Source organism: Hirundo rustica, chromosome 25 (genome assembly GCF_015227805.2).
Source record: "Hirundo rustica isolate bHirRus1 chromosome 25, bHirRus1.pri.v3, whole genome shotgun sequence".
Classification (NCBI taxonomy): domain Eukaryota; kingdom Metazoa; phylum Chordata; class Aves; order Passeriformes; family Hirundinidae; genus Hirundo; species Hirundo rustica.
Window position 1 is genome coordinate 3,988,278 of NC_053474.1, and position 15,778 is coordinate 4,004,055.

General features: G+C 53.1%; 1 protein-coding gene across 2 annotated transcripts in view; it reads right to left on the minus strand.

Annotated features, from left to right (window-relative positions):
* Positions 1-1,497: 1,497 nt before the first annotated feature.
* Positions 1,498-15,778, minus strand: part of ARID1A (AT-rich interaction domain 1A) — a 54,472-nt gene continuing 40,191 nt past the window's right edge. Inside the window, exons 9-20 of one of the 2 annotated variants that reach the window (XM_040086036.2) lie at positions 14,539-14,684; positions 14,343-14,452; positions 13,226-13,435; positions 12,551-12,758; positions 9,105-9,237; positions 8,627-8,799; positions 8,331-8,481; positions 8,085-8,216; positions 7,909-8,005; positions 5,329-6,193; positions 4,878-5,008; positions 1,498-4,458 (exon numbers count right to left, since the gene is read on the minus strand). In XM_040086036.2, coding sequence (XP_039941970.1) covers positions 2,743-4,458; positions 4,878-5,008; positions 5,329-6,193; positions 7,909-8,005; positions 8,085-8,216; positions 8,331-8,481; positions 8,627-8,799; positions 9,105-9,237; positions 12,551-12,758; positions 13,226-13,435; positions 14,343-14,452; positions 14,539-14,684 — 4,072 coding nt within the window. In that variant the 3' untranslated portion in view covers positions 1,498-2,742. The remainder of the gene's footprint in view (positions 4,459-4,877; positions 5,009-5,328; positions 6,194-7,908; positions 8,006-8,084; positions 8,217-8,330; positions 8,482-8,626; positions 8,800-9,104; positions 9,238-12,550; positions 12,759-13,225; positions 13,436-14,342; positions 14,453-14,538; positions 14,685-15,778) is intronic. The other variant, XM_040086037.2, reaches the window with a different exon arrangement.

The following is a 15,778-nucleotide window of genomic DNA, read 5'->3' on the forward strand; positions in this document are numbered from 1 at the left end:
GGCCCTGCCCGGATCCACCCTGGGATGGAGAAACCATCGCAGGCTGCTGAGCCCTTGTTGAGGAGAGTCCCTGAGTGCTTTTAATCGGGCGTCAAACTTGGAAGAACTCAGGTTTTCTTTGCTGGCAAAAAAAAAAAATGGAGAACAGCAGAGTGATTTGGGCCCTAAAGGTGTTTCAAGGAATTCCTTGAATGGAAGGATTTGGGAACAAATCAGGCCCAAAGCATCAAGGATTTGCGCTCCAGGCAGCCAAGGTCAGAGGTCAGGTGTGGGTCCCCAACACTCCCAGTGCCACACTGGGAACACTTTCTCATTTTACTCATTTCTCATCTCTGCCCTTTATTTTCACTGTTTTAGAAGCACACCAGGGCTGTGTCTGTGCACACACAATGATGGGGGAGCAGAATTACTCTCCTCAGATCAACCGGGTGTATAATTCCGGTCAAATTAGGAGCACTCTTGCCTCTCCCCTCCCTCCCAAACGTGGCATTGACTCCAGACTAAATCCACACAAGAAAAGCTGCTGATGTTACCTGCTTCCACTTCATTGATGGCTCCTTCCCTGTTCAGGAAACGAAGCAGAACTTCCACATCCCTTTTCACCAGGTTAAACACAACTCCTGGAACACAGAACTGAATTATCAGGGAAGTTGGGTTTGTACTGACAGCGTGGCAGAACGGCAGAGTCCAGCACAGTCCTGGTCTCACTCTTGGTTCCCAGCGTTTTCTAAAGCCAAGGAAGCCCAGCACCATTCCTGCCTTTTGAGCAATCCATTTGAAGGACTCTCCTGCCAGGAAGAGCTCCCACAATTCCTGCTGACAGACAAGACTTTTCAGGAAAAAGACTCTTTGATTTCGGCACAATCACTCCCAGGAATCTGAAGTTTGAGGAATGAAGGCTCTGGGAACTGGGAGCTCCCGAGGAGAGGACTGGGGAAGATAAAACAAGGGGAATTTTTGAACAAAAATGACGTTTGCCTTTAAAAAAAGCTGCTGCTTCTTTAATGAGCTCGAAGCAGTTCTAGCTACCCTACTTCCAGTACCCACTGAGGACAAAGCCTCGAGCTAAATGAAATACCTGCTTCCAAAGCCCTGAAAACGTGCAGATCCTCATCCAGAGAGCCTGAACTTGGCCTGCTTGCTCAAGGGCCTGGGAGCTCTGTCTGCTGGGAAGCCCCGGCCTTGGGAGGAAGGCAAGAGTCCGTGCCACACTCCCAAGAAAATGTGAAAAATGTGAGTGGAATGAAAATTTTCCATTTTACAGAGCTGGGAGGGAACTGCCTCCCTTCCCAGTGAGGCCCTTCCCTCCCTGGCAGCCACAGCTTCACTTCAGCTGCAAATCCCGAGCCTGGGCAGCTCCCAAGGAAAAATTCCAGCAGGGAAAGCAAAGTCAGAGCAAGCAGCATCAGAGCTCCTGAGCAGGGCAGGCCTTGGGCATCACCTGGCAGCACTGAGCTGCCCTCCCTGTCCTGCCAATAAAAAAAAACCTTACAAACATCTTACCAAGATTTAATGTACATTTATTCTTAACACGTGGAACATATAGTATAAAGATTTCATACTGAATAAATGATATTCATTAAGCCAAAAAAGGAAAAAAGGGAGGAATTTACATCAAGTTTTTAGCTACATCGTCTGAAATACAAATATGCAGAATTCATCACTGAAAAATCTCAATTGTGTTTCTTCATCAGGAACTTCAACTGAACCTAGAACTTTTTCACACCTCGATTAGAAAGAAAACAAAAACAGGAAAAAAATAAACTATAAGTTGATTGGCTGCTGAGACAGCAATGACTTTATACACAGAGACCTGTACAGCATCCTCCAGGGAGGGATGTCTGGCAAGAGATTAAATAATTGTGTCTCGCTTTTGCAGGTCATCAACTCGTTAACTCGTCATACTATAAAGGGGTGGGAGGGGACAAAACTGCAGGAGTCTCAGGGTATGTGCAATGTACAACGTCATATATATATACACACGTGGCAGCGCTGGGCTGCAGCTAAAGGTTAAAACCAGTTCTAAGAGGTGATCTCAGGGTTATTCATACAATCAAGGAGGAAGAGAGAAAGAGGTCAGGGTGTTGTAGGTTCACACATTATACTTTGGGGGAAAAGCCTTTTTTTTTTTTTCTCCTCAACATTAACTAAAAACATTTTTAAAAACTACAGCTTGCTGCTGATCCAGCGTTTTTTTCTTTTTTTTTTTTTTTCATCCATGTGAGACATTATTACAGTATGTTTACAGTTTAAGGTGTACAGTACATGGAGTTCTACACGCTACTGCACAGGCCTCCCTTGGACAAGGTCTGTTCACAACTGGTAACTTCTTGGTTCCTGCAAGATTGTGAATGTACAACGATAAACCACACAGAGTTCAGCAGTCACTTTTTGTCCTTCAGAGTTTACCATTAAAAACAGTTATGAAAGTGGTGCCTGTCAATGGGATAACACGGCAAGTCGTCTTTCCCCAAACTCACTGTAAACGACAGTAACTTTGGTTAAAATAAAAAAAGTCTTCTATGTAGACAGAACTTTGTCTCCTTTAATAAGGGATTCAGGACAAATTTGAAGGGCAGGGAAGGGGGAGAGGGGCCGGGGACATCTTTCCCCGAGGGAGAAGCAGGACAGCGCAGGGCAGACAGTGGATTCTGAGGTGGTTTTGCATAAATAAAGGGCAACAGTCAGTTTCTAAGTTCTCCACTCACGCACACGCACACGGGGGCTCGGATCCCACAGCTGTCATGACTGGCCAATTAAAAACAGTACATCACAAATAACTTGTGAAACCAAAGAGTTCATCAAAGGCGACACGGAGATGTCCAAGAGCCGCGACTCGTACAAGGTGAACTCCGAGTGGTTCTCGTCCACCTTGGCCAGGGCCAGCAGCGCGCGGGCGGCGCGGCGCATCATGTCCACGCTGGTGGCCTCGAAGGGAGGGCTCTGCATGTGCATCAGCCCCGCCTGGCTCTGCTGGAACTGCGTGGCGGCCAGGCTGTCCTCCAGGAAGCCCAGCAGGTTGCCAATGCTACCCTTCTGCACAGCAATGGCTCTGGCAGCCAGGCTGTCCCCCTGGGCCAGGTTGGCCAGCAGCACCACGGCCATCTCCCGGCACACCGGGTTCTTTCTGTCACTGAGGAACCGCACCATGGTGCTGTACAGCTTCTCCAAGCGGCTGAACGGGGGCGTGGCGAGGATCAAATCCACGTTGTTGTCCTGGATGCTGAGTTTGCTGAGTGTTTCCAAAACCAGTCTCTGAGGGGAGAGGACAGCGTTGGGTCCCAGTGTCGGAAAGGGATCCTGGGCCTCTGCTGAGGGACACACTGCCCAGTGGAGGAGTCCATCCAGGATAGGCAAACAGATGCTTTCCGGGTAAGGGGAGAGGTCCAGCTGCCCGGAAATGTTGGCCAACGTGACCAGTGTGTTTTCACGCAGCATCTCCAAACAGTCCCACCACCACTCCACCTTGTTGCAGCTCACCCCTTGGTCCTGCTCCTCCTCTTTCTCGTAGGTCAGGGGGGCCTGTTTGCGTTCTGGATGCTTGTGGTGGAGGAGGATCAGTTTCCCTAGAATCAGCAGCAGCCCAGGGTGTTTGGACATTTCAAAGTCATTGCCTGGCACAAACGATAAACTCCTGATGATGTTGGAGACGCAGATGCAGCGCTTGGCCAGAGAGTCCTGCCAGTCCAGGAGGGTGCAGAGCGGTGTCTCGTCCTTACTGTGGGGTTCATCCTCCAGGATTTTTATATTTCTGTGGCTCTGAGCCGGACTGATGACAAAGGGAAACTTGCTGCTCTCCTTCGCCGTTTCCGAAGCTTTGACCTCTTCCTCCTCCCCTGCCAGGGAGCCCGGGCGCGCCGAGAGCATGTCGTCCATGGTGGCCGTTATCCTCTTCTCCGAGGAGCCATCGGGCGCAGGAGCCTCCCCGTCCCTGGGGCTCGGGTTGCTCTCTGCTGCTGAACGTTTCCTCAAGGCAGAGGAGCAGGAAGCTCGTTTGTGAGGCAAGGGCAGCTCGGTCTTGCTCTCGAAGTGTGTCTGGATGTGCTCGGTGGTGTCCCCGCCGCCGATGCGCCAGTGCAGCAGCCCGCTGTCGAACTCCTGCACCCGCCCCAGCTTGTCCGAGTAATCCACCACGAAGGGGTCGTTCTTCTGCACCACCTTCACCGGAAGCTTGTCAAATTTACTCACTAGCTTCTCCTCGCTGCTCTCTAGAGGTACTTTGTCCTTGCTCGAAAACGCAGCCTCCTCCTCTTCCTCATCCTCCTCACAGTTCAGGCTCCGTGGCTCATCGTCCTCCTCCCCTTCTTCAGGGGAGGAAGCTGAAGATTTGCAGAACCTTTCGGGATCTAATAGTGTTCTTTGCCCTGGGTCTCCTACCTCGTATTCCTTCAGGATTCCAAAGATCTCGATCAGGCAGCGCCGGAAATATTCCACCAAGAGTTCCAGCAAGCCTGGCAGCTACAGGGGAGGAGAAAAACAGGGAGGGAGGAAGGAACAGCGATCAGAAAACAACTCAGGCCAAGACACACAGGGCAGAGAGTTTAAACACTGCTGACAATTAATGGTGCTTCTCACGCTGGCAATAAACGGTGCAGAAGTGAGGTTTTTGTCCTCTGAGAAAAGGGACCAAAGCAGACTGTCAGTATCCAAACTGCCCCCCTGCACAGCTCTCGGTTTTATCTCCCCCCCAGGTAACTCCCAGGGAGAGCCTTTGCACACACACACATCGCTCAGGCCAGGGAGCGACCACTCAGAGCTGCCCACACCCCACGCTCCAGGTACACAGGCCGCAGGAGCTGCTCGTTGCCACCTCGCTGACAGAACCCCCTGCAGCATCAGCACTTCAAAGACCTGCCCCGGAGAGCATCTGCACCCACCTGGCTGAGGTTGAAGGTCATTATGCTGTTGTCATCATAGAGCAGGATGTTTATGGTATCTAAGGCCCACGTACTTTCAGCCAGCAGCCCCGACTTCAGAGACATCATCACTCTCCAGGCTTCAGGAGTTCCTGTAACATAAACACATGATACTTCCAGCTCCTGAAGTTTCAAAACAAAAAGGAGACACTTGATACTGCTCTTTGGACCTGTGAAGAGCAGAGCCTGGTTAAGATGATGTACAGGCTGTGCCCACCACCAACCTGCCCGCAGGCAATGCCAGAATAAGGGCTCAGAACACAATTAACCTGCAAAAACACCTTTTTTTTTTTTTTTTTTTTTTTTTTTTTTCCCCAAAGCCAGCAGAGCCCCTCTTCTCGGCAGTACCAAAGGGCCAAGGCAGCAGCAATCCCTCGGAAGGCTGCAGCAGAAAGGCAGGAGTTTCCCTTACCGATATCTTTTGCCGTCAGCCGCCTCCTCTGCTTCAGCACGGGTTGCGTGGCTTCCACCGAGCCCGGCGGGAAGGTGATGTCCCGTCGGATCATGGGAGGCTGGACAGCTGCTGGTGCGATGTGCGAGGCGGGCACGGGCGGCCCGGCCTTCTGCATCTTCATCCCCGAGTGCAGGAACGGGGATTTACTGGGAGAAGTGCGGTTCTCCAGAGGTCTGGGCAGAGGTGCCGGGCTGGATACCTGAGGAATGTGATTCTGCATGCTGGGGGGGGTCTGGTAGTTGGACTGGGGGGGCCTGGTCATGGGGGGCACAGGGGCGGAGGGGCCGTAGGGAGCTTGCCGGTTCCCGTGGGAAGGCCACGGTCCGTCGTGGTTGACCCTCTGGTCTGAATGCAGGATTTCATCTGTTCGAGTGACCCCGTGGTAGGCTGGGCCCTGGGGCGCCGCGCCCGAGCTCTGCCGGTTGGGGTAACTGCCGTAGCCCAGCTCGTTCCTGCCCTGCCACAGGGCCCCTTGCTGGGGCCCCTCGGGGGCCGGCTGGATGGGGCCCCCCATCATCTGCGGGGGGATGCTCTGCTGGGCGCCGGAGCCGGGGGCGGCCGAGACCCTGTCCCTGCCGAACTGGAAGGGGAACTGGCTCTGGCCGGCGCGGCGCTCGGCGGGGTAGGTGCTGCCGTACTGGTTGTACAGGTCCTGCTGCGGCGAGGGCTGCGCCGGCGGCTGCTGGCTGGGCTGCTGCGGCTGCGCCGGGGGCAGCTGCTGCTGCGGCTGGCCCTGCCCCGAGCTGTAGGGAACGTTGTAGAGCTCGCCCTCGTGCCGCTTGGCGGGGAGGCCGTAGCTGCCGTCCATCGGCCGCTTGTAGTTCTGCGGGAAGAGAAAGGCACAGACGAGGTCGGGTGAGGGGGAGTTTGGGATCGGGGGTTTTTTTTCGGAAGGGTTTTAAAGCGTTGGAAGGGGCTGCGCAGGGAGGCGGTGGAATCACCGTCGCCGGAGTTCTCCGAGGAACGCCTGAGCTCGGAGCTTTGCTCTGCGTGACCAGGTGGTGACCGGTCACATGTGGGATTGATCCCAGAGGTCTGCTCTTTTCCAACCTCAGTGATTCCATGAAACGAACAAGCCAAACCTCTGGGCACAGTCCCCAGAGCCAGAGGATCTGCCCCACGGCATGGCCTGGGAGAGGCTCTGTCTCCTTGTTGGCCGTACCCGATGTGAAAGTTGGATCAGTTGCTCCATTTCACAAGCCAAGGCCAATTCCTTGTGGCTGCCTGGGGAGCTTCCCTGTGGATTCCACAAGGATGCCTCGGGGGCAAGAGTCTGCCCACAGAAAGGACTTTCCTGCAGAAAAGGCTCAGCTCTACTCTGCATTCACCACAAACCAGACCAGACACTGGCACTTGCTTCCTTCCACATCCAGGGATTTTATCAGACCCTATTTCTCTCACATTTCCCAGGTTTCTGCTGAAGTATCAGACAAAATGCATTAAAAACTGTTGGACTTCCCACGTCTTCCTTTCCTGTGGATTTCAAAACACGTTGCTGAAAGGAGCAAGAAGGCTTCTCACCCCTAATTCTTTTAAGTGCAAACAGAGAAAACAGCCAATTGCTGAGACCAAATTAAAATCCAGGATCTCTCTTGCCTCCAAGGTCTGAGCTGTAGCTGCTGTGGAGGCTATTCAGACACTCCACGGTCACAACTGGCTTCAGATGGAGCTCTAGGGCTTCAAAGATGACAAGTTCCAGAGTAACTCGAACTCTTGGCTCCAAGCCCCGTGGCTCTGGTTGCAGAGCCAAACTGCAGAGCACTTGGAATTATTCTTAGCACAGCTCAGTGAGTGCCCTCTCTATACTCTCCTAAACCATGGGACTTAAAATTATCAGGAAAACATGATGGGTCCTGGCGTGGATACAAGGAGCAAGTGGTATGTGAGGATTATGGAAAGGGATACACATTCATTCAAACTGTCCTGAAACAAACATGATGGGTTTGGGAACAGCGAGGAGGAGGAGGAGGCAGCAGGGCAATGGAGGCTGAAGCCTCTGACTGCAGGATGAGAGAGACCAAAAAAATTCCCTGGTTTGTGCAGAACAATCCACCTGAACCAGCTCTCCTGACCCATCCAGGACTTACTCCAAAGAAAGTCACCAACTGGACCAAAAGGACAGAAACACGACGGGATTCAGAAAGTTCCAGAGGGACAGAGAAGCCCAATGAAGCTTCCTGATCTTCTGCTGCCTGACCAGAGTGTGCAAACCACACAGCCTCCATTCTCAGAATGCTGTTTTGTTAACACAGCACTAGGAACATTAATTAAAACTTTTAAAAAATGTTTTCAAATGGGAAAAAAGTCTCCTGTGTAACACCAGGTTGGACAGAGCTTGGAGCACTCTGGGAAGGTGGCAAGGGGGGGCACTGGATGGGCTTTAAGGTCCCTTCACCCAAGCCATGGTGTGATTCTTTGGTGAGGTACTTAAATCTCCACGTTCACAAAGCGAACGCACAGCCCAGAGAGTTTTCATCTCCCCCTCTTCACAAACAGCACAGATAAAACTCTCAGCCGGGTCAGTCAGGGATCACCCACCTGCTGCTGCTGCTGATACATGGTAGTTTGCTGGCTGGGGAAGGGGCTGCCCGAGGATGTGCCTTGAGTGGAGAACTGATTGCCATAGGAATCATGTCTGGAGAAGAAAGAGACGTGTCAGCGTCACCGTCACAGCCTGGGAGCCCCGGCTGGGGCCAGCGGCCCCTGGCACTGACCTTTGCTGCTGCTGCTGCTGCTGGGGGTAGCGGCTGGGCGAGTACATGCCCGACTCGGGCGTGGAGGGCAGGATGCTGGGCTGCGGGGTGCCGCTCCCCAGGCCGCCCTCGGGCCCCATCCCGGGCTCCGTCCTGCGAGGAAAACAGAGAGAAAACGTCGCGCGTGCGCTCAGGATCGCGCGGTGGGCGCGGGCGCTCGGGGAGCGGTGCGGCCGCGGCCGGGGCGCGGAGCAGGGCGGCACCCACCTGACTCTGTCGTAGGGCGCTCCGTAGGAGTAGTGCTGCCGCTGCCCCATGGCCATGCTGCCCATGCCGGGGCCGGCGGCGCGGTTGTAAGGGTCACCCATGCCACTGTTGGGGCCCTGCCCTGAGGACATGAAGGGATCGCTTCCTGGAGCTGCAAGAGAGAAAGAAGCAGTGAACACGCCCACCTCCGCCTCAGGAGAAGACATCTGAGGTTCTGGGGAGGAAGGGCGAGCAGGGGGTGTCCCGCAGCACGTTCCAGACAGGGACGAGGGCTCCGGGAGGAGAGGATGCCTCACCTTTCCTCATACTGCTGTAAGGATCTTTATTTGGCTCGTAAGACATGCGACCCATCATGTCAGAGGTATTCATGCTGGGCTGGTACCCTGGATTTGGAGTCATGGAGTTCCGTTTCTGGAACGCAGGATCGCTGCCATCTGCAAAGGCATCCTGAAGGCCCACGGAGTTACTCCTGTTCCAAAAAAAACCCACAGAGACCACATTACAGAGGTCCATGATGGTCCTCAGGATACTCTTCCTCACGCGCTCCCTCTCAGGTGCTGCCATCCTCTCCGAGGGCCACGGAGTCAAGAACTGCTTTTCCACAATGCTGTCCTCAGACCCAACCCCAAAATTAAAGAATATTCGCACACAATGTTGCTGTCAGCCATGAAGGAAGGAGCAAAGCGAAGGAGTCCCACCAAAACAGACACCCAAGGCCCCAACATCTGCAGCAACGACCCAGAGGGGACCCCACCCCCAGCAGTGGTTCCATACCTGATGCCTGGCAAAGGGGGCATCTGACTGTGTGGCGTCGACGCTGGAGTTGGTGGCTTCAAGTCTCCTCCTTCTGCCATGGAGCTGCTGGTGGACTGAGGTGTCTGAGGGCCCTGCATGGAGCCTGAACCCGCTGCAAGAGGAGGAACGTGGGGTGAGCAGATTTGCACCCCTGATGCAACCCTGAACCTCCCAGAACATCAGCAGAGAAGAGAGAGTCCTTTGAGGAAGGGACAGATGAAATACGGCCAAAAAAGCAACGAGGACAGTTCAAGGACAGGCTGGGCCAGGCTCCCCAGAAGATCCTAAAGCTGAGAGGTTGTGTCTCTGCTCATCTTAACCCCGTTCCCTTTGCCACACCATGGCCCTGTGTGGTGCTTCCCAGGTTATCCTATCGGATATCTGGAGCGCACCACGTGGCAGGAACACGGGGCCTCCTGCCAAGTGACAACCGCTGACGTGCCTGTCACCTTCTCATCCCCCCAGCCACGGGGGTGAGGGTTGAACCCTGTCGTGGGAGTCTCAGGATCTCCCCAGTGATGGAAACCTCAGCTGAAGCCACCAAGCAACTCTGAACGAGGCTCCTCCGCCTGCTCTGCCCTTCCAGAGCAGCCAATTCACCAGTGAAGCACCACTCCCAAGGATTCCTGGAACAGGGAATGCCGGATCTTTCACTGGAAGACAAAACTGGTCCAGCAGGTTCCCTGCAAGTCCCAGCCTCCTTTCTGCTCCACTGAGCTTTGACCAAACCCCCCTGTGTAATCCAGCTGTGCTGGAGCTCCAGCAGCTCTCCCCTGGCCCGGGATCGCTGTGACAGCTCAGGTTCAGCCGCTCCTCGCAGCTGGCAAGAGCTGAACTCTTAATTAATGTTTCCATTAGTTCCCGTCCCCAGCACCCGATATCCCTCAGCTTCAGCCCTGCTGGTTGATGAGTCATTTCAGCTATTCATTAAAATCCTCCGAGGTCACGTCCAGGGCATGTTTGTTTACACCCCACCTTCCTGGCACCCTGTCCTCTGCTCTGCGACCGGGGAGCTCCGGGAGGAGGAAGGGCAGCGCCAGCTCCTGGGGAGTTTCATTCACAGCCCCTCCCTGGCAGCCCAGCCCCGCTGCTTCCCCCAGGAATTCACTCTGGTGCTGCTGGCAGGGCAGGCAGAGACATTCCCTGAGACATTCCCTGAGACGTTCCCTGCGCCGCTGCCATTTGCTGTTTGTCCCCACCTCCCGCCGTCCCTCCCACTCACAAATTCACACGGAGCTGGAGCGGGGCCAGCTCCAGGCTCTGGGAATTCAAACCCAAGGTGCCTCCCCGGGGACTCTGCCAGGCTTTCAGGGAATTCCCAGTTCCCTCCAGCCAGGATCTCTGGGAACACTTCTGGGTGTTGAGGGGTGTGATGGACACTGCGTGGAGGAGCTCTGGCACCACGAGTTCCACCCCTGCAGCCTCAGGAAGTGGTTAATGGAGAACGGCACAGCTCAATCCTCACCAAGCCCAATGTTCTGCAGGAGTTGATTTGGCAGAAGGGGCTGAAGTGAGGAGCAAGCCAATGCCAACAGGTTGTGAGGTCTGCAAGGAGAGCAAACCACACCTGTGGGACAGCAGAGCCCTTCAGCCAAATGATGAAACGGCTCCAAAATGTCCTCCTGTTGTCCACAGGTTTCCAAACAGGGAATTTATTCTGATCCAGGCGATTCCCTGGGGGCAGGAGCGTGTGGGGCCTGCAGGACACAGCCCTGGAAGAGCAGCATCCACTGGGACTCCACACTCCCCTGGGGCTCTTCAGCCTGGAGCTGGGCTGACAGAGCAAATTCTGTCCTGCCCTACACCCCCAGGGCCTGAGAGGAAGAAAAGGAAAGTGAAAGAGGAGCAGGGACACGCTGAGTGATTCAGCATAAAGGATCAGAGCCACCAGCCAGGCTCCAGCGCTGCCTCTGCACATTCCCAGCTGTGGGAGTCTGGAGCAAGGCGAGTTGAGAGAAAGGGTTTGAATTGGAAATGCAGCAGAGTCCTCTCACAGCAAGACCCAAACGTGCAGAGGTTGGGGTAAGAGCCCTGCAAATTCCTTCTGCTGATGTGCTGAAGCAGGAGCTCAGCCCAGAAGGCTGAGCCAAGCCCTGCACAAACACCACGTGAGCTACAACAAAACAAAAACTGATGCAGCACCTAATCCACTCTGACACACACCTAGAGCTACAACAAGCCTAAAGTGGCTTCCTAAAAGTCTCATCTCTCTCCAAATAAACTCCAAATGCTCTCACCATCTTTGTTGCACTGCCTCAGCGGGGCAAGAAAGAGGTTTTGGAAAGAAAGTGGGGCTGGATTTGTGGTCTAGCTCGAGCAGAACTCAGACACCACCTGGACAGAGGTTTAGTCTAATGGCACAAAAGTTACTTTATCCTGCAGAACACGCCAAGGCTGAAGCTCCACTGGGGCAGGTTTCCTGACCAGTGACAAGACATGATTTAGCTCTTTACAAAACCCCCCCCAGCAGCTGAGAGGAGAGAGAAACGTGGTGCCCAACAGAGCACTGGGACAAGCCCACTGTCACTGAAGGGTTCAGCAGGGCTGGGACACAACTGCACTGCAGCCAAAAGAGGTTCATTATTCCACTCCTCAGGAGCCAGACAAAGATGGTGCCAGGTTTCCAAAAAGGGGTTTCTTTTTGGTTTTTTTTTTTTTTGCAAACATTTTAGGAACTTCAAAGCAGACCAAGTTTTTATTTCACCTACATGAGCAGGCTCCTGACCAGAAAAAGCATCTGAAGTTTTTTAGTTATAAGACAAACTGGAAAACTCAAGCTTAAAGAAGAGTTGGCAAATTCAGCAGCAATTCAAGCAATGAACTCAATGCAAATGAGACAGAAAGGATCAGACTTTCCAAAGACTAGAGAGTGCATGGCTGGCCTGGATGTCTTTTCTTTTTTTGTTTAACAAATCTGAATTGAGCATTACGCTTAAATATTCCGAAACAGGAGCACCCCATCAAATCCGAAACAACGCTGAAGGTTCATTTTAAAAAGCCTGATTCCTGCAGCACCCAGCTCGCCGTCGGCCTCCAGTGCTCTGTGCACAGAGCCTCACAAAGTCCTCCCTGGCTCCTGCTGAGGGCTGAGAGCAGGAGCTCCTGAGGAAGGCGAGTGCACAGCCACATTCAGCCTCTCCTCCCACAAGGTATCAGTGGCACAGTGCAAACCAGCACAGCTTCTGCACTGGCTTCCCAAACACCAGCAGTAACGAGGGCTGTCGGAATCACCTCGCAGGCAAACTCCAGGGCTCTCCTTCCACCAGATTTTCGTCCGCTCCCAAATCACCAAAGAGTTTTTTTTTCCCCACGCCACCAGAGCACAGGAGGGTTCGTTGTGGCGCTTTGGACCAGCCTTGGCCACAGCGCAGAGACCCTGGCGCTCACGCATCCACCGTGCGCCCCAAAGCAGGCTCAGGCCTCACCTGGAGATGGAGGTTGGATCTTGGTCTGGGACTTCTTTGAATCAGCAGCTGCGAAGATGTCAGGAGGGGGGTCCTCGCCCCTCTCGATCTTGCACTCGAAGGCGTACAGACACTGGATGTACTGCTTCTTCAGCGAGCTGGCCGCGCTGCTCGACGTGCCCACGTTCAGGTTGGTGGCCAGCTCGCGCCACTTCTTGTTTTTGTTGACCTGCACGACCAAACAGGAGGCTCTGAACTCCAAATCCCAGCTGTACCTCATCCAAGAGAGGAGAAATCAACCCTCCCCGGGCTCGCACAAAGGATGCAGCGAGCAACCCCAAAACTACTGAACTCCCTTCTTCACCCACAGAAAACTTTTCAGATTTACAGGGACAGACTGCAAATCGAATTAGTCACGAGGTCAGCTGACAGCCAGATGCAAAGACAAAGAGAGTGTCACCAATCTTTGCACTGGACAAAGCAGGGGAAAAGGGCTTGAATTGGCTCTGGCCACAGACTGTTCTCACCCAGACAAAGGGAGAGCAGACATCTGGCTCGCTCAAAGGGCGCTGGGTTTTATTTACAGAAATAAAACGGAGATAAAACGTGGCTAAATGGAAATTCACGGCTCACATCTGGCCACAAAGCTGATTTTGGTGCTGGGGGCAGCTCTGTCCCCTGGCTGGGGTCACTGACCTGAGTCAATCCCCCGATCTCCTTGACGGAGATGTAGAGCCTGTACAGGTCCAGGGGCTTCCTGCCCACGGCGGGCAGGTTGGTCATGCCCATGGCCTTCTCCTCAGTGAAGGCCAGGTAACGATCCACCCACAGCTTCCTCTCGGGCTCCCCGCCCAGCTCGTACAGCTTGGTGATCTTCTCGTTGGTTGTAGTAGAGGAACTGGACTTCTAGGAGAAGGAAAGAGAGATCAGGACTGAGCAGCACAACAGCAGCTCCTCCATTCCCAGGTGCCATCCCGGGCCTGCTCCTCCCCAGACTCCTGATGCTGTCCCCGAGCGTGAGCTTGTGTCTTTCACCATCTGGAGCAGAGGCAGAGATGGCTTTGGCATTCCAAATCCTTACTTAAAAATGAGCTCCCGAGCTAGAGGTGTTCCTCAAAAACCTGCTGATGTTGCAGGTGAACCCAAGACCCAAAGCTCAGTGTGTTCATGGCACATGAGATGATCCTTCCACAGCACAGACCAGGACAGAGCAGCCCTGATTTGTGACCAAGAGCATTCAAGTCCTCTTTTGCCAAAAATAAGAGAGGCAGATGCCAGAAGACAGGAGCAGAAATGAGAGATCTCCTGGATCTTCTTGCTGCTGGCACAGGGATCAAACCTGCTGAGCATTTGTTTTCCTTCAGGTAGCAGAGGAGGAGACCAGGGGCTCAGAAACTGCTTTTTTGGTGGTTCTTTTGAAACTGGTAGAAGCAATGCAAAGAAAAACAGTCCCTGAAGAACTTGTTTGCCTCCCTCTTCTGGCTTTAATACAGGATTAGTAAGAGGTTTGTTTGTGAAACAACTGCAGCACTTTAGTTACCACGTCCCAGCTGAGAGCTGCCTTGCTCCAGGCCCACTCCACCAACAAACTCGGGTTTGTTTACGCTGCTTTTGGCAGTTTCACTGTGGCAGGTAATAATTCCTAATACTGAATTTGTTTTCCAGGTGAAATCCATGACTCCCATAGGACTGGGAAACGCTCCCCTCCATTTCTCACGCCGTTCAATCCAAGTGAACATACAACACATGGCTTTATTTCCCTGGATGCTGAAGAGGATGGGAGTCAATAAAAACAAAACCCAGAACATTTTACCTTTGACTTGGATTCTGCTTTGGGCGTCCCATCTGCCTTGTTGTTCATTTTAGTTGCAGGTGTTAATTTGACATCCCCGAGTCCCATCATTTCAGGGCTTGCTGCCATCCCTGGGAAGGCAAAGGAATCTTTAACACTGATTTTTCCTGCCAGTGCAATGAAATCAGTGCAAGGAAATCCTAAAGCTCTGGCTTACCTGCAGAGTTGTTGGCCATGTTCCCCGCCATGGGGTAGGGGGGGCCCTGGGGGTTTATCATGCCAGCCATGCTGTTAATTCCCTGCCCATAAGGAGGTCCAGTGCCCATCATTCCCCCCTGGTTCATGTTGGGATAACCAGGAGGCCTAGAGGAGGCAAGGAGGAAACAGACACTTACTCCACACTGTGGATTATTAAGCACCAGGATATTGCCTTCTGAGGAAGCAGCTTTGCTAAAAGAAACCTAAAAAGGACAAGGGGAAGTGATTTGCCCCAAACCATTTTTCCAAGAGAAGAACAAAGATCAGGTGCTCTTGTAAAGCTCAGTACCCAGAGCCCAAGTCACGTTCTCAAGAGAAAAGGGGATGCAAACCCTTTGGAAAGTGGGACTTGAGCTCTGAACATTTTCACCCTTCACCTTGTTTTCCTACATCCACAAACTGAGCCTCATTTCAGCTGTTAAACTGCCTTTAACCTGCAGACTCTGCAGCTCTGGCCGGTGAAGTGAGAGTACAGGATTTAGAACCACGGAATGTCCTGGGTTGGAAGCGTTGTTTTCCATTTACTGCAAACCTCCCACACAACCGTGGCTCAAACTTCTTCCTCAAAGGGACAGGCTTGGGTGCATTTATTGGGGTTTGGGAACTTGAGCCTCAGCAGCCACAGGTGAAAACAAGAGGCTGCAGGAGCAGCCCTTGGGTGAGGATAAAGAGCAGTGGCCGGTCAAACAAATATATCCACCAGTTCTGGAGGAACCCAATTCAAGAGCACGTTCATGGCTCCCATGGCATTCTGGTAGGTCACACACACCTACTCTGAAATGGGCAATAAAGGAAAAAACAACCACAGAAAACAGTGCAAAGATCAGAGCTGGATTCCAGCTCCTTTCCCACAGCTGCTCATCAAGGCCCTAAAAGGAAGAAGTTCCTCACACTGGACAAGCAATGCCTTGGATCACACACACAGCTGGGTGGCTGCTGGATTTAGGGGCTGCAGCACAGGGGCAGCGTCTCCAAGCCACCCAGGGAACAGAGAAGACCAGAAAGGGAAACGCAAAAATAACTGAAGGGATCTCAGAGTTAAATAATTTCACCTATGAACAATAAAAATTCCCTAAGTATGTCATAAAATATGTATAGAGTGCTGGAATGGTTTGGGCTGGACAGACCCTAAAGATCATCCCCTGTTCTACCCATGCCATGACAGAAACACCATCCACTGTCCCAGGCTGCTCCAAGTC